The following is a 23,479-nucleotide window of genomic DNA, read 5'->3' as shown; positions in this document are numbered from 1 at the left end:
GAGTAAAGCCGACGGCTCCCCTCTTCCACCAGGATTTATGCTCTCAGATTTAATGAGGTGACCTGAGGCGGCGCAGCCTCCCACCCTGCCTCCACCGAACAGCGGCTCTGGGATACTCGTGTTTTATTTCCTCCGCCGTTGACACAACATGACACCCATGGACGCCGCAAGAGGAGGAGCGGGAACAAGGAGAGACTCAACAGGTTCAGCGACGGCGTCCCGGAAAAAAAAACATGCAAACGCCGTTTTCCGGACCCCCGTTCTGCACCCTCTCACTACGGAGGGAGCTGCAGCGGCACACAGGGTCGCTACACACTGGCCCTCAAAAGGCTCATTCCTTTGAGGGGCTGGTTTCCATGGCAGGGGTTGCCGTGGTGAGGGGGCCGGGAGGGGGGGGGGGGCTTGACGGCCCCGACGGGGGCGCTCGGCACAGTCAACACTTGAAAAACAACACAGACAGCCCAGATACGAGGATACTTGGGAATGAGGAACCCACTACAGTGCAGTGTGAGGGTGCAGGGAGCATTTTTTTCCTATTTATTCTCAGGGTAAAAAAAGTGGGAATGACACCCTTCATCTCTCCTCATCTTCCTCTGCTTGTTACATAGCTATGAGAGGGCGTTATGTGCCGGTAAGTCCCTCTTGAGGCATTTGCAGTGGCGGTCACAGTGAAAACCCCTTCCTGGAAGCGGGCCAGGAGGTCCACTACACACACTCAGCTGCCGTGTTCCTGCAGTCCAGTTAAAAAACAGACTTACAGGAACGAGATGTACCGTCGGCCTCCATCTGTTTCTACGTTTCACACTGGCTCGACAGAGAGTGTGTGTGTGTGTGTGTGTGTGTGTGTGTGTGTGTCTGTGAAGTTCCCATGAATCGGGGGGTTTTCCACGCATCCGAAACACGGCCCCCACCACGACAAGCAGATGCACACGCTGACACAGTGAAAGACGTGTTCTGGTTTCATTTATTCAGCCTTGAATCCTCGGAGACTTATTTCCATGACATTAGATTCCTTAATGGTTCAAGTGGAGAAGAAAAAGAAACGCACAGTCAAGTTGAGATGCAATGAAGGAGAAAAATGTCCAGAAAAGCATAAAGAAAACCAGAGCGTGTACGTTCTAACAATACATGGGCCTCCAACAATGAGGCTCTTTGATTCCTCCGGCACACTGCACCCCATGTTTTCGGTCTGCAGCCGCTGCCAGTCCGCTGTTTGCAAAAAAGATGGGGAGAACACAACCTCGCTGTTCCGCTGGAACATCTGGAAATCATAAAAGCCTCGGCGCTACGTAGCTTAGCCGCTACGCCGGGCTAAGTGGAGGACCCGGGCCCATTCAGGGAGACACTCGGGCTCATAGACGGCTCCTTCCAGTGTCCGAAAACCCACAACGGCCTCCACTGTAACTGCTGCATGCTGCTTCTAGTACATCATTTAGGCTTTTTAAATAGTTCTGTCTTTGACGGACTATTGACAAAAAGATCTGGAATCTGCCATAAAACACTTTTTGTTGTCCGTCAATGAAAGAAATCATCAAATTGGCCCTTCCTTTACACCTCCGCCGTCCAAAAATAAAATCCTGCCACGTCCCGGTGTGTTAAAACAGCTGGCTACATGTACGTAGAAACAGACAGACAGTCATAATATTATCCAGAACTTGTCAACAGCCCAGTTGCCGGCATTCTCGTGTCCCAATTAGGGCCGTGAAAGCTCAAACAATAAGTTAGAAGCTGCACTCGTACGATGTCATGACCCCGCCGAGCAGACTTCCTGCGACAGCTCCGTGTGAACGTCCAGCACATCCTCTTTTCTTTCCTTCTTGGAATGTGCTTTTGAGCACTTGTGCACACAAACTGATCTAAATAAAGACGAGGACTCTCGAGGAGGGAGATAAGTTTGAGGCACATGGCTCAACATGGCGTAGACTCGCTGGTCTCAAGCCAAGTCCACCTGCTCAAAGCGTGGTAGGCGGCACTGTGCTCTCCATCGCGCAGAAATAAACTTCTTTCCCACTCGCGCCCGGTGTCCTGCTGCCTCCCGTGGACAAACCCGGCCGCCATCGCGCTGACCTCGCCGATTAGCTAACAGGGTTACGACACAGGGAGAATATCGCGGATGCCAATATGTGGGGAGAGTTTGCGAGGAATGCCCCGAGTGAGTGTCCTCTCTGTCGCGGAGCATCGCCCGTGAGGAATGAAATGTGACGCCGGCTGTCAGGGTCGGTTTGGGCAGGCCGGGTCGGAGAGAGAGAGAGAGAGAGAGAGAGAGAGAGAGAGAGAGAGAGCGAGAGAGAGAGTCACAGGGTAGGAGAGGCCGTCCCGGACCCGCAGGAGGTCACGGGGATGGATCCCAGCGCCAGATAAACAGTGTTCATCCAAACTCAGTAAACCTCAACACCTGCGTCCTCCACATTAACTTCAAGAATCCCAATAAAGACATACACATCTGCATTTTTTCACAGCTGTTTCAACAACATCTGGACACCAGATTGTACGCGCTGTGCTTTCAGCTGAGCTCTTTGCCCGTCTGTCCCCTACGTCCCTTTAAGAGACACACTTTCTCAGTTTTTCAGGGCCTATTTCTCGAAAGTACCCGAGAAGAAGAGTGCGTGTTTACAGGTATGTGTGTACACGTGTGTGTGTGTGTGTGTGTGTGTGTGTGTGTGTGCTCCACATGCAGGTCAGTGGGACGCTTGGCCCCTCTGACGTATACAAATTAGATTAGGCTCCTCTCACGGTCAAGACTTAAGTGTGCGCTAAGGCACAGATCTGCCAGCTCCCATTAGGCACCTGTAGGGAGAAGGCCTCAGACGGGAGGAGCAGCTGGGGACAAAGAGGCCTCCAACACCTGTGACACCACACTCACCCACCCTGCGCCTCCAAAAAAACCCATCAAGGAATCAGACCCTCCATCTACAAACAAATCCAGAAACTGATCTTTCCTCCCCAAACGTTGCTCCAGTACAATTAGTCCCGGGCAGCGAGGTCCCACCAGCCAGCGTGTCTTCATTTCAGTGGAGCGCACAGCGGTTCTGTGGTTTCAGGATTTTCGACGGCGCACCTAACCAGAGTTGACGTTGGGAAGTATACTTTGCGTTCCCGCGCGGCGCTCGGGAGGCGGATAGGGTTTCCTGGTGGTGGGAGAGAAGCAAGAAGCAGGCGGAGGACGTCCCGTGAACACAGAAGGCGTCCAGAAATGGGAGATTTGTACAAGTTGTGATTTCGTAGCTTATGCAAACACACAACCTGCCGCTTCCTGATTAAGGTCATTTCAATTACCCCATCGGTGATTAGACTCAGCCCAATCTGGCCTGATAGGGGTTTGAAAACACACAACTCGACTGTAACAAACTTTGTCAGCCTCCATTTGGCCCGAGCCAAGAAACACAACCTACTTAAAGCGAGCAGTTCATGGTTTGACTGAATTATACATTAACCTAAACGCACAAAGTGTATCTTTCTGGCCATTTTTTGTGTTAATTGACACCCGCAAACCTCTATGGTTGGCCTTAAATCAATAATGAGTATAAGTAACCATCCCACTTTATACACCTCCAAACTCTCACAGGAAACACTTTGGGAAAACAAACTGCTGCACATTTATTGCATGTTTTTATTCAAATAAAGTCAGATTAAAAAAAGCAAACCGGGTGTCTGACGCTTCCATTTAACAGCGTGTCAAGTTACTAAACCTCAAAGCGAGAAGCCGCCTGAGCTCCACACCCCGCTGTCCTCAGGAGGAATCTACCAACGCTGCAACGCTTGAATCTCATTTACTTGGAGCCCAAACCGACCCCATCGTGAACCGAAGCCAACAGCAGCAGCACGCGAGGGCTTCTTCATGCTCCATCCTCCATATACCTCATCTGAGGAGACCGCAATAGGAATGTGCAAATACAAAAACTGGTGGAGAGTCTCATGCGAGCGCTAAGTCATTTTCATGAAAGGAATGTTCTCACATCCAGACGTGGGGAATCCGGCCCCTGCTTCTCCTCGGCTCGCGGAGGCCGAGGGGACCGTATCCCTGCTTAATGGAGGTCTGGACATTGCTAGATCATTATCTTTGGCTGAATGTGATATAAAAGAGACATTATAATCCATCAGGGGCCGTTACGCACAAAGGGAGGAATCCGGGTCTGGTCATCAGGTGGCTCTCTGCTGTCAGCACAGAATTAGTGCAATTAATGCAACTTAATCCCACTAAATCACATGAATGACATCAACGCATGTGTTATATACATGCTATGCAAGTCATGCAGCCTTTTTTTTTTGCTGATGCAAGCCCGTGATGACCACAAGGGCAACCTATAGGGCTGTGGCAGACAAGATGCCCACTACAAGCAGGGCTACTCCCACATCCACGGCCATGGACAGGGCGGGAGAAATAATCCACACGTTAAATCTCCTGCCTTTCTTCGCAGGTTAGTCTGCTCTCCTGTGCTGCAGTGTGTGTGTGCGCGTGTGTGTGTGTGTGTGTGTGTGTGTGTGTGTGAAGGAGGGTGGGTGGGGGGGCAGGTTTCAGCACCATTCAGGCGTGGACCAGAACAAAAGGCGCAGGCTGCTGCTGCTGCTGCAGCGGCGAGAGGCGCACTAGGACGCAGCAAAAAATATTTTTTTAAACACACACGCACACACAAAAATGAATCAATTTGACACATTTCTCCACGTGCACATTTATATGTTCCTCCTGAATCTACACTGAAACGCGACAGAGTGACCAAACTCCCCCTCGAGATGACACGCGCATCCTTAATTCACACATAACTGTACACGGGACCAGGACGCGTTCACGCAACGCGACATTTGAGGATTAGCGCACGGCAATACCGACAATAAACTTTTCTTTTTCACGGCCGCCGGCGTTGCACTGAAAAAAACAACAACAACAAAAACAGCCCGGAACGGAAGACACGCACGCGGACGCAAAGCCTCCGCGTGCCGGTACGCGAGGAACAAAGAGCGCCGGCTCTTACCTGGAGGCTCTGGCTGCTGAGCGGCACTGACACCGCGCGCGAGAGAGGAGAGCTCGAGCGACAATGAGCGCGGTGCGGGGCCCTCTGGCCCCTCCCACCGCGCAGGACGCTACCGTAAAGGCTGCAGCGGAGGCGCAACGGGATTGTGTAGCTGCAGCAAGCATGACAGGCAATCTCTCCTGGATAATATATTTAATTGTGTGTGTGTGTGTGTGTTTTAAGGGTTGGGTGGGGAGGACGTGCAACAAATGCATGTTGGTCACAGATGCACACCTGCATGAAGCCGGACTGAAACACTCAGCAGGTGCCAAAGGAGTGAAATGTCGAGTCATTGTGAAAAAAAAAAGAAAAAAAAAAGAAAAAGCTTTCTGGGCCGCTTTACTGAGGGGAGGAAGTGCTGCCCGCAGTGGAAACGAGCTGAGGCACTGGGGTGTGGCTGTTGCTGAGGAAACATGGAAAAAGAGGGGAGGGGGGGGGAGAGGAGGAGGAGAGTGGGTGGAGGGGATAACGTGGATGTGATGGAGAGGGGAGAGTGGGGAAGGGGATGGGAGGAAGATGCTTCAGTGAGCAGTAGCTGCACTTCTGTCCCCCACAGGTGAGGCGTGGTGGGGATGCTGTCTGCCTCCTCTACTGCGGGAGAGGAGGGGAGGGGAGAGGGGGGGGGGGGCGGTGCATCCCTTCAGGGAATCTGGTCGTGTATGCGAGAACAATTTCAATCGACAAAACGAAGAACGATGCTCTCGGTGGCAGAGTCCCCCCATTCAACAGTCGGCATCGCCGCCACGTCTGTGCCGGCTCTGTCTGTGGGTTTGCTGCCACCTACTGGTAGAAATAAGACAGTGCACAAGGCAGATATACACGTTTTTATTTCAACTTCAATTTCTAAATATTTCATCCCGGAGTACTTGCGTCACATGCCTCGGCTCACTTCCCACCCAGACATGCTCTACGATCCTAAAATCCTAAAATGCAACAATGCGTTGCTGATTATCAGAGCAATACTATCATCATATTTAATGTGCCAACCATCCCACTGCCTCTCGGGCTCGATCGCCACAAACCCATCCACTTCCTTACTTCCGGCTCACGATGGTGCGGGCGATGAGCTCCTTCATGATCTCGTTGGTGCCCCCGTAGATGGTCTGAACACGGGAGTCCACAAACGCCCTGGAGAAGACAGACCCCGGTACAGTGACGCGTGGGCGGACTGGAGTACGAACAAAGTGGCGTCATCCCGACCTCAGGAGGTCACGTGACACTTACTTGGCGATGGGGTACTCCCACATGTAGCCCCAGCCTCCGTGGAGCTGCAGGCACTGGGCGGCCACCTTGTTCTGGAGGTCAGAAGCCCTGCAGAGAAGCCAAAGAAGGACATTAGCAAACAGCAGCACACATAAAAAAAAAAGTTAATTTAATTCGAACGCATCCTCACCAGAACTTGGCCATGGAAGCCGTGGCTTGATCCAGTCGCTTCTCAGCGTGGAGCATCAGGCAGTTATCTACGAAGGCTCGGCCCACGCAGATCTCAGTCTTCAGCTCCGCCATCTTGTGCTGCACCGTCTGAAGGGGTCACATCAGACTCAATGAAACGCATCCCCAGACAGAAATAGTCAGACTCAGGAGATGAACAAGTCAGACTACGCCATTGTTCGACAGACCTGAAGATGAGCGATGGTCTTGCCGAACGCCTTCCTCTGCGTCACGTAGTTCCTGGTTTCCTCAAACATGAACTCGCAGCTCGCGACGGCCATGCCGGAGACCAGCAGACGCTCCTTCGGGCCACAAAGTGGGAACGGGATTGAGACAAACCAAACCGAAAAAAAAGAGACAATGCGCCGCGTACTTATCGATGCGGGGCAACAAGGACACGGCCCCCCGAGGGGGAGATCAACAAGGTGTTTTCTTCACCTGGGGCAGCTCGTTCATCAGGTAGTGGAAGCCTTTGTTGGCTTCGCCCAGGAGGGCGTCAGCCGGGAGCCGCACGTCCTCAAAAAACAGTTCGGCCGTGTCCTGTGACGGAAGCAGAGGGGAAAATAGTGAGACGAGCGTAGCCAGCGACCCGATTAAACGACCGGAAACGCGTCACCTCCCTCTCTCCCCTCCCGGCACCTGGGCCTTCAGGCCGATCTTCTCCAGCTTGCGGCCCTTCTGAAAGCCCTTCACGCCGTTCTCCACCAGGAACAGACTGATGCCGTGCGCGGCCGACTTGGCCTCGCGGTCCGTCACGGCCGCCACCACCACCAGGTCGGCCATCCAGCCGTTGGAGATGAACACCTGGAGGGAGGCGGAGCAGAGCGAACAGGTGAACGCCGCCGTGCCGTCGAGCGACAGCTTCTCCCCCCTTCATCCCTCACCCCGCACGTGGGCGTGCGCGCGACTCGCTACCTTGTTGCCGTTGAGGATCCAGTCGCTGCCGTCCCGCTTGGCGTACGTCTTCACGCCCTGGAGGTCACTGGAAAAGGGAAAAGGTCGCAGGCTCGTCAATGCCACACAGCGCCGGCGTGCTCTCCTGACGCGCGCGGCGGACGCTGAACCCTGACCTGCCGGCTCCCGGCTCCGTCATGGCGATGGCGCTGATGCATCGGCCGGCGGCCATCTCGGGGACGAAGCGCTTAATCTGCTCCTCGCTGCCGTATTTGGAGACGTAGGGCATGACGACGTCGGAGTGCAACAGGAAGCCCGGGCCGGTGCAGTTGGAGTACATCCTGCAGACGGGAAATCACGAGCAAAGTTAGTGTTGAAGTTCAGATAGAAATGATTTATCCATTTGCGATTTTTCGCATAACTCACTGTTCCTCCCACGTGACGGCCGCAGAAAACAGGTCTGCTCCTATGCCACCGTGCTCCGCTGGTATGAACACTCCCAGAATGCCTTGCTGCCCAGCCTTCTCCCACAACTCCCTGCTCACCTGACCCGCCTTCTCCCACCTGGATTGCAGAAAAAAAAACTTTTTTTTTGGAAATTCGAGGCGTGGATGTAGTTTATGAAGCCTTTTGCATGACGTCGAACGCGTCGACCTACTCCGCGTGGCGTGGAATCACTTCCTCTTGAAAGAAACGCCGCACGCTTCGCCTGAAGATGTCGTGCTCCTCGTTGAAGACGCGGCGGGTCCCGATGTCCATCAGGGTCGCGGCGCTGGAGGTCTCGGGACGGGCGGAGCGGCCGGGATCCAGACCCTGACTGTTCGGCCTGCAGGAATGAGAGAAATTCAACCAATCACAGGTTGCAGATCAATGTTCATATAGGGTTAATAAGTGTTAGCCCCCTTCCTGATGTCTTATCTGATCTTATTGTGTGTTTGTCAAACTTAAATGTTTAAGATCATCAAATATTAGACAAAAGGTAACACAAAATGCAGTTTTTAAATGAAGGCTTTTATTATTTAGGGGGAAACAAAATCCAAACCTATCCGATTGAGATGGCATGACTTTAATGATGTGGCTAAATTACACCAATTCTGCAAAGGTAAGTGAGCCAAAATTCCTCTCCAGAGCTGTAAAAGACTCATTGCCAGTTATCTCAAATGCTTGATTGCAGTTGTTGCCCAACCAGTTATTCAGTTTAGGCGGCAAACACTTCTTCACACAGGGCCAAGTCGGTTTGGATTTTTTTTCTTCCCCTAAATAATAATAAAAACTGCATTTTGTGTTTATCTGTGTTCTCTTTGTCTAATATTTAAATGTGTTTGATAATCTGAAACAGTTAAGTATGAATATCACGTGGCTTGTGATTGTTTTCTCACACTGTGTTTATTTGCACCAATCAACTTGCCAAGTTATGTGTAGGTGTTGCCTATGGCAATAAACGGTTCCAAAAGGTCTAACCCCCCCCCCCCCCCCCCCCCCCCACACACACACACAAAAAAACAGAACATGATAATAGAAATCCACAGTCAGTTTAATAAAGTCCTGCAGGTTATAAGCAGCAACTCCTCACAGCTGAAACCTGAACATGTTGTGAATTAATTGTACAAGAATAATGAACAATGCACAAGAAGTGTGTCAAAGATTGTTTAGAGACACTTCCACAGATAACGTGCAGAATTAATTACCGTCAACGTGCATTGTCCGTCTAGTTTATCCCTTATTGAAACGTCTCTACAGTGATATATTGGTATTGAATACTCCAGCTGTCAGCAGAGAACATCTGTCCTCACCTGCAGGATGACTAACCGTCAACGTGCATTGTCCGTCTAGTTTAGCCCTTATTGAAACGTCTCTACAGTGATATATTGGTATTAAATACTCCACCTGGCAGCCACAGAGAACAACTGTCCTCGTCCGGAGACATTTCTCAGCCCCAAAAGACACGTTTTGCCAACTTTCTTCATGAACATCATCGATGAGCTGATGAGAGAATGACAGCAGACGAAAAAAGGCGCAGACTGAAGTTTTAATGAAGCCGAACAAAGATCGTCTCGGTAAGAATAGAAGCATCCCTCTGTTGCCTTTCACTGGCACCGGACTACAAAGGCCGGTTTGTAACTGTAGAGAAACGCTGTGTGTAGAGAAGTAAAACACGTTTTCTTTGTTTCTTTCAGTGTGTCGATTTCTATCACTTGTGTGCAACGTCAAAGCGACTTAACATGTGACTTTGAAGCAAGTCTTCGCGCTCGAGGAGAAGGTTTTGTCCTCGAAAACCGCAGCAGAGTAAAACCTCTCTATTACAATCTCTACTCATTAAACGTCTCCATTACATTGGTGCAGAAATTTAAGGTAAAATATGATAATCCTTGATTAGTCCCTCAATTGGGAAATTACAGGATTACAGCAGCATTGCTCACAAGTAAATATAGATTTAAGAAAATCAAGTAATATAAATAAACACTATATATGGAACCCCAATTTATCTCATAATTCTTTTTCTTTTTTTTGTCATAGGTCTTCGATCAGTATACCACTAATAAAACAAAATTAAAAATTAAACAGTAAGAAGAATGTTAAATATACAAATGGAATAGAAATGTGCATAAAAGTACTTAAAAGTACAAAAACGTAATGGGTATTGCACGTATTAGGTGTTGCACCAGGTGATGGATTAAAGTGTTCAGAAGTGTTGAAAGTGATTCATAACCTCCTGGGCTCAGCTTATTGTGCAACCATACAGCAGCGGGAGGAAAGGACTGGTTGTACTTCTCTCTCAGACACCGGGGATGTTTGTGTTCATGTAATGTTTCGTGATTATCAATTATACACCAGATACCAGTCATTCATTCATAGAGCTGAAAAAGTACAGCAGACCTGAGACGTGCAGGATGTGTGTTACAGTTCCGATAATGCTCAAACATAGTTAATGGACAACGTTGTCCTCATCAGCCATACAGGCAATATTATCTGCCCAAGAGAAATGTGTTTTGCTGCTGTTTTTATTCCTTATGTTTTAAAAAAAAAATCTTTAGTTTGTCATGTGTTTGTTGTGTTTAAATAAACGGCTACAACTGCATTTTACAATGACAACAAATATAAAAAAACTGAATATAAAAAAGAAAGCTGCTTTATTTCACAACGTATTGCTGTTTTGAACAGGACCATTTGTTTTGACATAAATCCGCCCAATTCCTCATTCCACCACCAGGGGGCGGCCTCTCTTAATGTTTACATCAGAGGCGCTCTGCTCCAGTCCAGTGAGGGATGAACTGCGCCTCCACACGAAGGAGAGGCTCTATCCCGGAAACTAACTTCATATCAAGGAAACGAGCTGTGCAAAGATAAGTTTATTCTCTGAAGAATGTGTTTGTTACAACATGCATGTATTATCTCATCGTAAATGTCTTTTTAAGGCCGCTGCAACGGAGTAATCCATATGCACATGAGATTATTATGAGGTTAGTTATGAGAGCATTTGCAGAGGCAGCCCTATTGCAGTGTTAGAGGTCAAAGGTCAAAATGATGTGACTAGATAATAGCCTGAGCTTCATCATGAGTATATGACTTTAAATAGAAAACTAGCAATGTTATCATGCATTAAAACATTAACCCGTGGCCTATGTTGAAGCAGATCTACAACTGCATACGGGCAATAAAAGACTCAACCGGACTCAACCCAGGTGGGATGTACGTTGGAAAAGTTTATTCTGAAATGAACAGAGTGACAATAAATAAAACTTTTCGGGGGAGTGGGAGACTTTTGGCGGCCTGTCCACGAGCCATTCTCCAGCACCTTTGGCATTGCTGGGACCAGTGGTGGCGTGACTGAATGAGGTGGCGGTGGGAAGGCAGGGATCTACCCTCACTTGATGAGCGGTCATCCCTTCTCCCCCGTTCCTCACCCCAATGCGGCGAGTGGAGACCCGCCCCGCCCCCCCGGACCCCCTGGGGTGGAGGGGAGGAGCAGAGGCCAAGTGATGGTGGGGCTTCGACGGAGCGAGGTGGAGGGTTTGAGACGAAATGGTAAGAAAAAACAAAAATAAACAACAAGATGGGTTTGCGTCGACATCCCTTGTACATAGTCCTTGTCTTTCCTTGGTCGTTGGTGTCGCGTAGATGTCCTGAACACCGTTGGGCTGTCTGTAGGCGAGCTACAGCGTCTTCGGCGCTCCTGCTGCCGGCCTCTTACACAGACATGATGTGCTTGACGAAAGCTGCAGGGAGGCAAAATCTTCAGCATGATGTATTGATGAAAAAGGAAAACAAAAACAGACAAGGCATGCTGGGAAAAACCAAAGCTCACCCTCGTAGTGCACGCTGCCGTTCTCGTCCTCCTGGCCCGTCATGAGGGCTTCAATCTCAGCCTCGGACATCTTCTCTCCTGCGGGGCGGCACGAGGGTCCGTGTCAGGGAAACACAATCTCCATTTCCCCCCCACCTCCTCCCACGTGTGTGTGCTACGCAGTTATTTGCATGCGTCTATATTTACACATCATAAACCCCCCCCCCGGGACTCACCCAGGGTGGACAGCACGATGCGCAGCTCAGCGCCCATGACTGTGCCGTTGCCCTCCTTGTCGAAGACGCGCAGACCCTCAACGTAGTCGTCGTAGCTGCCCTTCGGCTGGCTGTCGATCTGCTTCAGCATGGGGAGGAAAGCCTCGAAGTTGATCCTCTTGTTGGCCATGTCTGTTGAAAACACACACACACACACCGTGAACCACCATGGGCCCACCGTAAAGACTGCTTCCTGGCATATTTTGGGGGGGGGGGGTCGCAGACCGCTAGCTTGAAGGACTCTCTTCTGGCTCTGCTGATATTCTAGGTTTTTAGCGTTCACCTTCATCTCATCTTTTTCTATCTTTCTAAGCGTCGGCCTGCTGCGTTCTGCAGGCGGGGGGGGGGGGGGGGGTCTCTCACCATCAGCGTTTGGGTTTCCCAGGATCTCCACGACGGCCTTGTTGGTGGGGTTCATGCCCAGGGCGCGCATGATGTCGGCCACCTGGTTGTAGGCCACCTGGCTGTCACCGACTCTGTCGAAGAGGCCGAAGGACTCCTTGAACTCTGGCCGGGAGAGCGGGGAGAGAACTTTGAGTCACAGAGCACCGACGCCAGGAAAGACACGCCGTCCCACACGACACTCCTATGTCTACAGGCTGGTGTGGTTAAAAACTTACGACACGGCTATTTGGGCGTTTTAATGGTGCTGTTAAAACGTTATATCTAATCCGTCTCCTCTGGATCGTCCATTCTTAATTTTACAGGGTTCTTAGTCGGCCAACGCGGCGAGGCGAGGCCGCGCCGCCTTGGGGGATCAAAGACTAAAGAAGCCGCATACTTCTGTCATTGTTTCGGCAGATAATCGTGGTGGGCAGCTGGACCCCGAGCTCAGAGGAGGAAGGTCGGCTATTTGTATGAACCAGGAAGCCACGGTCAAAGTGACCTTTTTGACAGATTACTGCACAGAACAGCAGCAGCAGGAACAGCTGTACCTGCTCCCCAACTCCCCCTCCCCCTCCTCTGCCCCGCCCCACCTCCGACCCCCTCTCCATTCCTGCCTCCGCTTGCATTCAGGGAAACCGATACACCCCGGCGGAGTAACGCCGGCCATATAGAGGCATGGCGAGTTGAACATGAGAACGCTGAGTGTGCTGTAATCCACACCTCGCCCTGAATGCATCGCACTGTAGTATAAACGCGCCACAATGTGCAGAGGCAGCACTTTTTTTTCAAGGGTGCAAATACCTAGTTGGGGATTTTTTCAGAGTCGTTTTTGGAGACACATGTACATCTTTCAGCGCTGGGGATCACAGTTCTGATTCCTCGTGTAACGGGACACCGCCGGGCCCGGATCTTAAACCTTGACTCCGGGATTAACGCCTCGGCTGTGTAAAGGCCACGCCACAAGGCCGGGTCGGCTTAGAATAGACATATCTCAAATTCTCCTCGACAACTGGACATGTCCGAGGAGCAGCGTGTCCTACAGTACGGGACTTTGCTCATCACTCCTTCCTCCCTGTCGGAGTTAATTTGGAGGGTTTAACTACTAAAATGGTCCTAAAATGACAATTTGGCGAGAGGATGGATTCCTCACAGCCTATTTTCAGCATGCCAAGTTGTGTGTAAGAGTAAGATGAATCCCAAGCCCCGTTTCTTCACTTACCCTCAACCTGGTCCGCTGTGAACTCGGTCTGTCACGTGGGAATACACACAAAGGCACAAGTGCACAAACAAAAGAAAAGGGCATTCATACACACAGAGAACACAAGTTATGAGTTTAGAAGTTACACAGATGAAATCCAGTAATTTATTGCTGTAAATTGTCCAAAATGGCACCGAATACATTCAATGGATGCATGCTTGCATTTAGGTATAAGCTTCATTAAAATGTGGATGTATTTCAAGGCGGTAGTCCTGGGCTAAAACTATCAAATCTCAACTTTGAACTTATCAAAACAACTTCTATTTCACAGCGGCCTTTTTTTTATTTTTTATTTCTCCGCCCTATCACGAGTTCTTTGATGCCAATCAAGTCCCAATTTATTCTGATCAGATTTTTGGGTGTCCAAACCACAGAGAGCGCTTCCTAGCAGGAAAACGGGGTAAAAAAAGTAACTCCGTCGGCACCGCCCCGACCCACAAAGGATCCGAAACACAATCATGTACACACCATTTTGCAGAGAGGGAGCTGGAGGAGCGGAAAGAAAAGAAGAAGTGAAGCCGAAGTCCCAAGACAGAGTGGTCCCGAGCCATTGTCAAAGCCCCTCTTATTTATCCCGGACCCGTGATGTCATCTATGCTAATGAGGGGGATCAGATGACACGCTGGAACATCTTTAACTTTCTTAGGGCAAACAGAAACGAGAGCTGTGCGTCCGCTGCAGTGGGCGTAGGCCTCTAGAAGGGGACGGGGGTATTTTTAGAAGGCCCAATAACCGCCGCAAGACACCGTCCTGTGTCTCTGGATTTATTTTCATGTATTTATTTCACGAAAGAGGAAACAAACACCTGTATTGACTTAAAGCTGAAATGTTCTTTTTGTTGGTTTGTCGGAGACGCACACGTTAGGCCGTGACGACCTGAAAAGTGACCTCGCCGCACCTCGGAGGGGCTCGTTTACAAGGTGGTATTTTTAAACGGCGAGTCCTCCTCTTATGGTTAAATGACAGCACGGCGTTCAAAAACCTCTGAAAAGACGATTCCTCTCCGGCAACCTTGAGCGGAACTTCATGTGCTTTCATAGCACGACTTTAGATTATGATGGACGTTACAAAACTCTGAAACCAGAGGCTCAGCGCGTCAGATTGCCTCCATCATGGTGTATAATTAATAGAGACATCTCTGAGGAGATCCATTGTCGTTAAATTGAGCGCTGAAATGCATCGGGGGTGAAATTGAGGCAATAAAATTAGGATAATGGCGGAAGTTACCCAGAAGTAAAGACTTGATTGCGCAATCGATGGAGGTTAAATGACGCAGCGGCGTTTCCGCCTCACCCAGAGCTCTCCATGGTGCTGATGGCAACATGGAAAAGGAACGGATTATTAATGCAGAAGTTGAGCTCGTGCTGTGAATGGATGGATTATCGTCTTGAAAAACAGTCCCGTGCACACGGAGGAGCGTTAGTGCCGTGCACGAGGACACAAAACGGGAGGAGGAAGATGTTTTTGTATTTGCATTTTGAGAATTTAGTCGAAATGGCCAATAAAAAGTCAGAGAATTTGCATGTGTGTGCGTTTGATTTATTCGGAAAAAGATATAGAATTCAGACAAATTAAATACAAAAATAATCCTCCTGCTTTATTTAGTTGCATGCCCGACACTAATGATGAAACTCTCACTTCTATTCTGAATATATATATATTATGTACATTTAAATACTTTCTCCCATTATGCATTGCTATGCTCCTCCTCCATACTCACAAGATTGAGAAAATATATAATACTTATAAATAAAATTGTCATACTTACTCTGACGGAAGCAAATAAAAGGTTCCTGCCATATAGTTGTTGATCGTACTGAAGAACTTTCTGTCTTACTCACGCCGACAAAAAGGTGAACTCTTGATTATGGAAACAGTATTTTGACTTTACGATCATAACTCAAAACTCATCCTCCCGTTTAAACATTCAGCTCGTTTCCATATGTTTGAAACAAATTGAAATTTCTGCTCAGCTTCGTTGTCATTAATGTGGCTATCTCTCGCCATATTTTAAGATTATTTGAAACAGGATTTTAATCACAAAACGGGGCATTTATTTGATTAATATAGACCCGTGAATCGTCACTGCATTGGAGGTTAAACTACACCCAGACGCAGCGCGTGTCCCGGCTCACACTCAGGCCTCTGATGACCACTATATATTCAGTATGAAGTTTTATTAATAAGCTCATTAAACCAAGCAGCACTAACACATGAATTATGAGACAGTCAAACCATTATTAACAGAGATCATCAACGTGAATGTCCACCTTCCTTCGTCCGTTTTAAAGACACAGCAGAGACGCAAGGAGTGGGTAATTCACGCACTGCATTGAACACGTCGATGGAGTCCTGCAGCTACAGGAGGGGGGAAAAGAGTCGGAGGCCTCTCAGTGAAAACACGTACAAGACATGGTGCCCTCGGGACAGATGAGCTCTATTTTTACTCCCGATTCCTGCAGGAGGTGCTCGGTTTCTCCTACGAAAAAGCAACGCTTCTCAAGACGCCCCCGATACAGTGACCACGCCCCCTGTGCCCTCCACTGAGCCGAGCCGACCCTCCTCTGTAGGCCTCGCGGGACCCCGGGCTGGCGCCAGGACACACAGAAAGCACGGGCGAGGGGGCCGACGTGAGCCTTATTTGGAATAGAGGGCAGAGCGGCTGAGCCACGTAGCCCATGGAGGACGAGGCGCCGCACCACGGGGCTCCTGTGGCGAGCTAAATGCCATAAATCTGTGTTTAGAGTGAGAGAGAGGTCAGATTAAGGGCGCACAGTTTGACCTGTCGGGGGACTGGACTTCACTCGCCAGGTGGAGGTCAAACACTGATTTGTTGCGGACTCGCTGCTGCCCCCGTGTGGCGTTCCCTCGCCGCACAACCGCCCGCCAAAACAAAAGCAAGGAGGAGTAAAATGCACGAGAGCGACAGCTGTAAAAAGACACATGGTTTATTGCTCAGACAGTGCAAAGGACAGGCAACAGTTTACACTCCGGGGTTAATCCCATAACACATGGCACAGCTTGGACTGTATTATATTTAGTGCGTTGTTACTAGCTTTGCTGTTGACTCTGAAAAAGAAAACCAAAAAAAGAAACCAAAGCATCCATTTCCGTCTTTAACATATCAAGCTCACAGATTAGCAAATATACAGTTGCTGAGTGTTAGCTGAACACCATTTAGTTTTAAACACAATATTTTGTTATGTTTTGTTGTTTTATTAATGGTTTTTTTGACAGCCGGAAAACTAGTTTCCTTCCTTTTTGCTGAAACCCTCAAAAGAAATCACAATCTGAGCAACAGCCACAGAATTTAATTATTTTATACACAAAAGAGGAACGAAAAACCGAGCCAAGCTCTCACCTTTGACATATCTTTGAGACAATTATGTAGTTGAGATGCGAGTATAGGATTTATCCCGTTAATAACATGTAAAGTTCCCGGTAAAGTAGAGCAGGAAAAAACATGGCACAATGTCGATTGTTGTGAATGTGATGCTTTCATGCATGAGTGTGACAGAGAGCAAAAGTGTGGGTCTTCTCCTTGTTATATTTTCCCACAGTGTGGAGTGGGGAGGGAGGGAGGGGGGGGATGGGAGGACTACCTGTGGGAAAACCTTTACACCTCAAAGGCCGGGAACCTCGCTTTCATTGGCTGCAAGATGTCAGCCAAGAAGTAGATGGTGCCCGCCATGCCTGCAAACAGGAAGTGACGCAGTGAGCAGCTACAGAAACAATGCAACAGAGACGCAGAACGATGCTGTGGCCAAAATAAAAAAGATTATACAGTCGAGATAGATATAGATTACACATACAGTGTCAACATGTTGTATATGCAGGGACAGGGCACAAGGAGACTCGATTATGGTGTCGTTTAATTATTACATAGAGGCGTCAGTATTACATCGAGACCTTTTCAGAACCAGCTAAAAGTTCCTTGCAGTAACTTTCATTTAAAAAAAGATTCATTCGATCTAAATCAGCTTTACAAAGCATAAAGATAGCGGGATGTGTGTGATATCATCAAAATATTACCTTCAAAAAGTGAGAAGGGAGTGTCGGGTGTTCGGCATCCATGTTTGCCGTAGTTCATGCACCAGTCTGCGAACTGGAGGGAGACAAAGAGAGATAGAGAGAGAGAGAGAGAGAGACAAAGAGGGAGAGAGAGAGAGAGAGAGACAGAGACAGACAAAGAGAGAGAGACAAAGAGAGATAGAGAGAGAGAGAGACACAAAGAGAGAGAGACAGAGAGAGAGACACAAAGAGAGAGAGATAGGCGGAGTCACAATAACATTCTGTCAGAATAATGAACGACAGCTGAACCGTCTCCTCCGTGGAAAAGCCAGCGATGTCAACAACTGCTAAAAGCCGCGAAACCCCCCCCAGCGCCTGTGTCGAGGTATCAGATTGTGGCCACAATGCCAGTCGGATGCAGCGGGAGCGCCAAGCGGAGCCTCGGTGAGACATCTGAAGAGCCTATTTCCATCCTCCACGAACAGATTCATATTAATGATAGTACACGTGGGACTCGTGCCACCTGGAGTGCATCCAGAGAGCAGCCCCCCCCCACACCCCACAACCCCCTCCCTTTGATGCCGACTTGCACCGACAGATACCAACCTATTGTCAATAAACATAAAAGGGCCTGCCTCTCACATGCCCCGCCCCCCTCCTGTTTCAGGAATAATTATTTGATTTGAAGGCTGGCGAGGAGCCAACCGCACTGTGATGGGAAGTCCTTTGAGCTAAGTTTACTTCCACATATTGCATCGAAGTCAGAGGCAATATCTGTAAAGCCTCCAAACACAAACACAAAATGACCTCTTCTACTTCCAATTTGTGTATGTATGTATATATATATATATATATATATATATATATATATATATATATATATATATATATATATATATATATATATATATATATATAAATAAATAAATGTAAAACCACTGCAGAGGGATCCCGCTGCAGCTCGCCGTTAATATTTGCAGTTGTGCGACGACTGAAATGGCTGCTCGGCTTATGTGTGAGGGACGCGTACGGACCACGTGACGGCGCTCTCACCATGCAGGCTCTGTAAAGGTGCTTGGGGTCCTGCGTTAGCCGGTAGAGGGCCAGGAAGGTGTAGGCGTTACCCGCCGCACCGTGACACAGGCCATAGCCCTTCTTCAGGAGCCCGCAGTGCCACACCACCTCGCCGCACTGCAGCGCGTCTTCCAGGTACTGGGGCACGCCGAAGGCCTGGGATGAAGGAGAGAGGAAAGAATGGGGGGGGAAACTAAATAACTTCGCCATAATAAAATCCTAATCGCCGCTACATCAGGCGGGTGTTTACCCGGTATGCCTGCAGGAGCATGTACACCACCCCAGGCGAGCCGTGGCACCAGTGCACCAGCAGGTCGCGGTCGTCCCCGATGCAGGGAGGGTAGTTCCCCGTGGGGAACTTGAGGCGGCAGACGTGGTCGACGCTGGGCTTCACCAGCCTGTGGACGTACTCCTCCACGCAGACGAAGCCGGGCTAAGGAGGGAGAGATCGGACACACCGGGGCTCACGTCAGTGCGCAAACAAGTCGTTCTCGAGTCATTTTAATCCGTTGGTCAACAAAAATGTTGCGCTTAATCTCGCAAAAAAGGTCAAAATGTACCGGTCATGGCTTCTAAAAAAGGTGATAATTTGCTTCTTTTTTTTAAAACATTTTTAGATGATAATCTTTAACTTTTGATTTTAAAAATGTAATCTTGGTCTACGGCAACCTGTGATGGCATTTATGAAGTTCGATAGATTCAACAATTAGTCAATAATTGGAAATATAACAGTCAGGGTAATCAGTAATGAAAGCAATTGTTATGCGGATAACAGACCCACACATGTTGTGGGTGCCTCCTTTGTTAATTGTAAGTGAATTTGTGTGTATTTCTTATGGAGCTCCTTACAAGATTAATCCAGTCGTGTAGAAGTAAAAACAAATACTACTCCTGTAGTTTGTGTCTAAACTATCCCCACGAGCTGGACGCAGGAGGCCCGTTTTACCTGCATGAGGTAGTAGTAGATGCCAGCCAGGCCGTGGGCGGCGCCGACGTACTGCTCCTGGTACCACTCGTACATCAGAGGGCTGTGGTTCTGGACCCTGAACTTCCTGCTTAGGTGCTCGCCTGACACCAGCGCGGACTCGCTGATCTGAGGAGGAAAAACAACACATCAAATCTGTCCGACTGAAAGAAATCCAAAGAGATAAGTGAAAGGTTTCGACTTTGATGTGAGTAAAAGGAACGCAATTTAGCAAAATCAAGGGCCAGCCATGTATTGTTCCACTTAAATGACAGATGCAGATGATGAAGTTAATGCTTTATCCTTCTTTACGGCGTAAGATCTGTGTGCACCATGGAAGAAAGGACTGTCGCAGAAGTCGCGGATCAAACACGGAGCGTGGATTTCTTTCTGACCTGCTGGATGTACTGCAGCGGGATCCTGTCCTGCCCCAGCTGCTGGTTGACGAAGACGAGGGCGTAGAGGAAACCCATCCGGCCATAGAGCAGCTCATCGGGCAGCCCGCCTGCACCTTTCACCACGTTCTGGTGAAACTGCAGCAGTCTGGGAGAGTAGCAAAGGACACGGAGAGTTCGTGAACCCGGGTGACCTTGAGTCCCGACCCACTTAATGCACCAATGAACTGTCCATGATGACCCATAACTGTGTGCATGTGAGAATAAAACCATCCTACCTTTTGGCAGATAATATAACAGCATCAGGAGCGATATTCACCCATTGTGATTGGTGTAATGCTCCGGTTCGTCCAATCAAAGTGGTCACAGATAAACAGGCTGGCCAATCACAAGCATTTAGTTTAAGCAGCACGTTCTCAAACACTGTCGCAGCTTCACGCGAGTGCATTTCTCCAGAGTGGCGAACAAAACCTATTGTTCTCCAAAGAGCAGGACATTCAAGAGCAACTATATTCAAGGCACGGGTGCAACAAACATCAAGTTGAATTATATATTTGATATGTAACCATGATTACAATATTTTATATTGATCCTATTTGAGGTAAAATTGTGTCGCTATAAATGTTCATATTTATCTGAACCAACAGCAACAACCTATAAAATAAGAATAGCTTTGCAAACTACATAAACTGAATATTGTAAGTACATAGAGTACATTACCAACCAATTGGATGTATTTCAAGCTATAAAGCTGTTTGCAGCCTACTTCTTTTCCTCGGCAAAGAAAACACAGGAATCTACATGAAACCTTGACGTTTGACCCGGATCAATTAATCCTCAGCCTGTAATATGGAACATAAGAGGCGAGAATTTAACAAAGTATGAAATGATATATGTGACAATCTCAACCTTGTGAACGTATTCTTCACTGACCTGTTGATGCACTCATCAGTCTCTTGCACCCTCTGCAGGCGATGGTAGACCACTGCAGCGACAGCGAGGGGCCCTGCGTCCCCGCACAGGAAGGTGACGTCATGACGTCGGGTCAAACACTTCAGGCTGCGGTTGACATATTCCAGAGCTCTCTGAAGCAAGGAGTCGTCCCTGAACACGTTGTGGAGGTGCAGGTAGAGCAGAGCGATGCCTGTGGACGGAAAGATACTTAAACATGCTGCTGCTGCTGAAAACTTTGGACGCAAACCAGAGATGTTTCCCGTTTTAAACTACACCTAATATTGAAATTTTAATTTAAAAATGTAGCGGAAATAATGAGTCGACTGATAACGTGAACAAAAATAGAAGTATTTAGAGTGTGGATGAATCAAAATGTAATTTTTTTTACACAAATCTCTCCGGTTCCAGCGTTGTAAATATTAATATTTTCTTGATTTATTGATCATCTATAATTCAAAACTAATTATTGCAATGGAAAAAAAAATAACGGGATGAAAAACAAGGTTTAACAAGACGGGGACAGTGTTTCATATGCTTGACTTAACGCAATATTAATACACTATTTATCATTGTTAGATTTTTTTCTGTCTAATTCAGTATTGTTGATTTGTTTTCACAATGTATTTTTTATATTAGATTTTTTACTGTCGAGTGTACATTTTACCTCGTTTGCTGCCGTAATCCTGCACATTTCCCTCACTAATAAAGGAATATCTAATATATTCTAATAAACCCAATATTTGTAAAATAAATAAATAAGCAAATGTGAAGAAAAATGTAGACATCAACACAATTATAGTGATTGTAAACTTAAAAAAAAGGGACATACACAAACAAAACAAAAATGTCAGCAACGAGCATCACAAATCCCGCGTGACCTCCTTTTGTCAGTCACGTGGGCACACCCGCGTGATGTCACGTATTGCACGTTCGCGTGTAACGGTGGCATCACCTGCCCAGCCGGTGTAGGTGGTGCAATCTCTCGGGTCAGCAGACTTCAGCCCGTTCTCCATGACAGCCAGCAGCTCGCTGATCTTGCTGCTCAGCCGCTGGGCGAACTCTGCTGTGAGCTGCGGGGTGGAGGGATGAGGGGTGGAGGGATGAGGGGATGAGGGGGTGGGGGAGGCAGAGACATGTTCAATGATGAGGGTCACTGTGCACGAAGCACGTGCAAACCCACACGTTATATATATTTATATATTTATTCAGATATATATGTGTATATATAGTGGTGTTACCTTCCCCTGGCAGTCAAACAGCGCCTGTGTGGACGCGGGGTTGCCGTCATAGTCGTGATACGGATTCCTCCAGGCTCTCGTGTCCATTTTCAAAGCTTTGTCACTGGCCGCACCGCTAAATAACTGGGCCAGGAAAAGAAAAAAAATCTGCAACAAAAAAAAGAAAAAAAGAAAAAAGAAAAAAAAAAAGGAAAAAAGAAGATGAGGCAACGTGAGGCGCAGCGGGGCAGAAGGCGCGCAATAAGCGCGAGGCGTTAAAGCACGGGGGAGCTAGCGGATGTTTATGAACAGATTACGGGGCCACATAACGCAGTAAGCCTCTTCTGCAGCGCACAAACACCCACATACGCATAAAATAATGACAGCTTAGCTCGCTGCAGCTGCTGGTCCGCGGAGCTAAACCGCTAACGCTAACGGCGAGCGACCGCCGGGGAACCTCGGGTCTCGATAGCGACGCACGACACGGTACACACGTGAAATAAGGCAACGCTATTGAAAGTCAAAGGTTTAAGATGGAGCTGTACAAGGCAAACAATGATGGGGGGAAACGTTACCTCTGCTAGTCTCGCACTGTTGATGCTAAATCTTCCTCGTCGTTATATTTTCCTGAGGGCGATAAGTGGCGTGAGGCTGCGCGCGACTGCCCCCTGCCGCCGCGGCGGTGTCACTGCAGCGCCCCCCCTGGAGGAGGAAAAATGGATGAATGGCTGTGCGAATGGTGAAAAAAATAGAAGAGAAAGAAATATATAAATATAACAAGCATCCCCACCAGACAGTAAGGTACTGAGAATTAATAGTAAATGAGGAGACGTTTCAAAATGTGACCCGGAGCTTTTCCTTTTTGGTTCAAATCATGATTAACGCCATAAACCCAAGAAAGATATTGCTGCATTAGATCTGTGTTTACTGCTTGAAGAAGAGTCATTTCACTCTCTTGGATGAACACCAGTAATAACATATTAATTAATTGGATGGGAAAATTGTCCATAACTCTGGAAATATAGAAAGGAGCCCAATATTCCCGAGTGAAATGAGGGAATGTGTTTAATCAAATTATTGTAAAAGCACAACATTCTGCTCATATGGTCTGACTACTACATTCATTGTTGGGTATTTATAACTAACAATAGGATTTTTTACCATTTTATTTCTATATATTGAATGTAAAACTGTGTTTTGCAGAGTATTGTCAGAGACTATAATTATTTGGAGGATATGCTTGAAAGAAAAGGACCAAGGCCGTCCTGCATCCTCCCTGTAATTACATTTGTTCAAGTGCGACTGATAAATTGTGTTGCCAACAT

The 23,479-nt window shown here is 48.0% G+C and overlaps 3 protein-coding genes across 4 annotated transcripts; all 3 read right to left on the bottom strand.

The window, feature by feature from the left end:
• Positions 1–6,043: 6,043 nt before the first annotated feature.
• acadl (acyl-CoA dehydrogenase long chain) lies at positions 6,044–9,334 on the bottom strand. 2 transcript variants are annotated; one of them, XM_068590776.1, is made up of 11 exons: positions 9,222–9,334; positions 7,993–8,160; positions 7,761–7,898; positions 7,511–7,675; positions 7,356–7,422; positions 7,080–7,244; positions 6,879–6,980; positions 6,629–6,742; positions 6,403–6,530; positions 6,234–6,320; positions 6,044–6,137 (listed from the first exon to the last, which is right to left on the bottom strand). In XM_068590776.1, the coding sequence occupies exons 1-11, from the start codon at positions 9,308–9,310 to the stop codon at positions 6,044–6,046; spliced, it is 1,317 nt and encodes a 438-aa protein (XP_068446877.1). In that variant the 5' UTR covers positions 9,311–9,334. The 2 variants fall into 2 exon arrangements, with proteins under 2 accessions (XP_068446877.1, XP_068446878.1); XM_068590777.1 differs by having other exon boundaries at positions 7,993–8,151; positions 9,222–9,307.
• A 1,684-nt stretch (positions 9,335–11,018) lies between these two features.
• mylz3 (myosin, light polypeptide 3, skeletal muscle) lies at positions 11,019–14,105 on the bottom strand. The gene is given in 7 exon segments (XM_068591004.1): positions 11,019–11,551; positions 11,641–11,718; positions 11,856–12,026; positions 12,258–12,401; positions 13,501–13,528; positions 14,008–14,046; positions 14,049–14,105. Coding segments are annotated over 7 exon segments (531 nt in total). The 5' UTR covers positions 14,091–14,105; the 3' UTR covers positions 11,019–11,522.
• A 2,364-nt stretch (positions 14,106–16,469) lies between these two features.
• Positions 16,470–22,825, bottom strand: lancl1 (LanC antibiotic synthetase component C-like 1 (bacterial)). Its single transcript, XM_068591003.1, has 10 exons — positions 22,730–22,825; positions 22,176–22,322; positions 21,890–22,007; positions 20,917–21,127; positions 19,984–20,131; positions 19,571–19,717; positions 18,875–19,057; positions 18,604–18,780; positions 17,572–17,644; positions 16,470–17,232 (listed from the first exon to the last, which is right to left on the bottom strand). The coding sequence occupies exons 2-10, from the start codon at positions 22,260–22,262 to the stop codon at positions 17,156–17,158; spliced, it is 1,221 nt and encodes a 406-aa protein (XP_068447104.1). The 5' UTR covers positions 22,263–22,322; positions 22,730–22,825; the 3' UTR covers positions 16,470–17,155.
• Positions 22,826–23,479: the final 654 nt, after the last annotated feature.

The sequence above is a fragment of the Clinocottus analis genome, unplaced genomic scaffold (genome assembly GCF_023055335.1).
Source record: "Clinocottus analis isolate CAN_PGR_092001 unplaced genomic scaffold, fCliAna1.0.p SCAF_24, whole genome shotgun sequence".
Classification (NCBI taxonomy): Eukaryota; Metazoa; Chordata; class Actinopteri; order Perciformes; family Cottidae; genus Clinocottus; species Clinocottus analis.
This window is presented reverse-complemented; position numbering and strand designations above follow the sequence as displayed.

Bases quoted from the DNA above. Each gene is read 5' to 3' on its own strand.
- acadl (XM_068590776.1), bottom strand. From the start codon at position 9,310: ATGATGTTCATGAAGAAAGTTGGCAAAACGTGTCTTTTGGGGCTGAGA. The intron at 7,676-7,760 runs GTGAGTTATGCG...TCCCGTCTGCAG, and splicing joins GCCGTCACGTGGGAGGAACA to GATGTACTCCAACTGCACCG. The intron at 6,138-6,233 runs GTAAGTGTCACG...TGTCTTCTCCAG, and splicing joins TGGGAGTACCCCATCGCCAA to GGCGTTTGTGGACTCCCGTG.
- lancl1 (XM_068591003.1), bottom strand. From the start codon at position 22,262: ATGGACACGAGAGCCTGGAGGAATCCGTATCACGACTATGACGGCAAC. The intron at 22,008-22,175 runs GTAACACCACTA...TCCACCCCGCAG, and splicing joins TGTTTGACTGCCAGGGGAAG to CTCACAGCAGAGTTCGCCCA. The intron at 20,132-20,916 runs GTCAGTGAAGAA...CTACTCTCCCAG, and splicing joins ACTGATGAGTGCATCAACAG to ACTGCTGCAGTTTCACCAGA.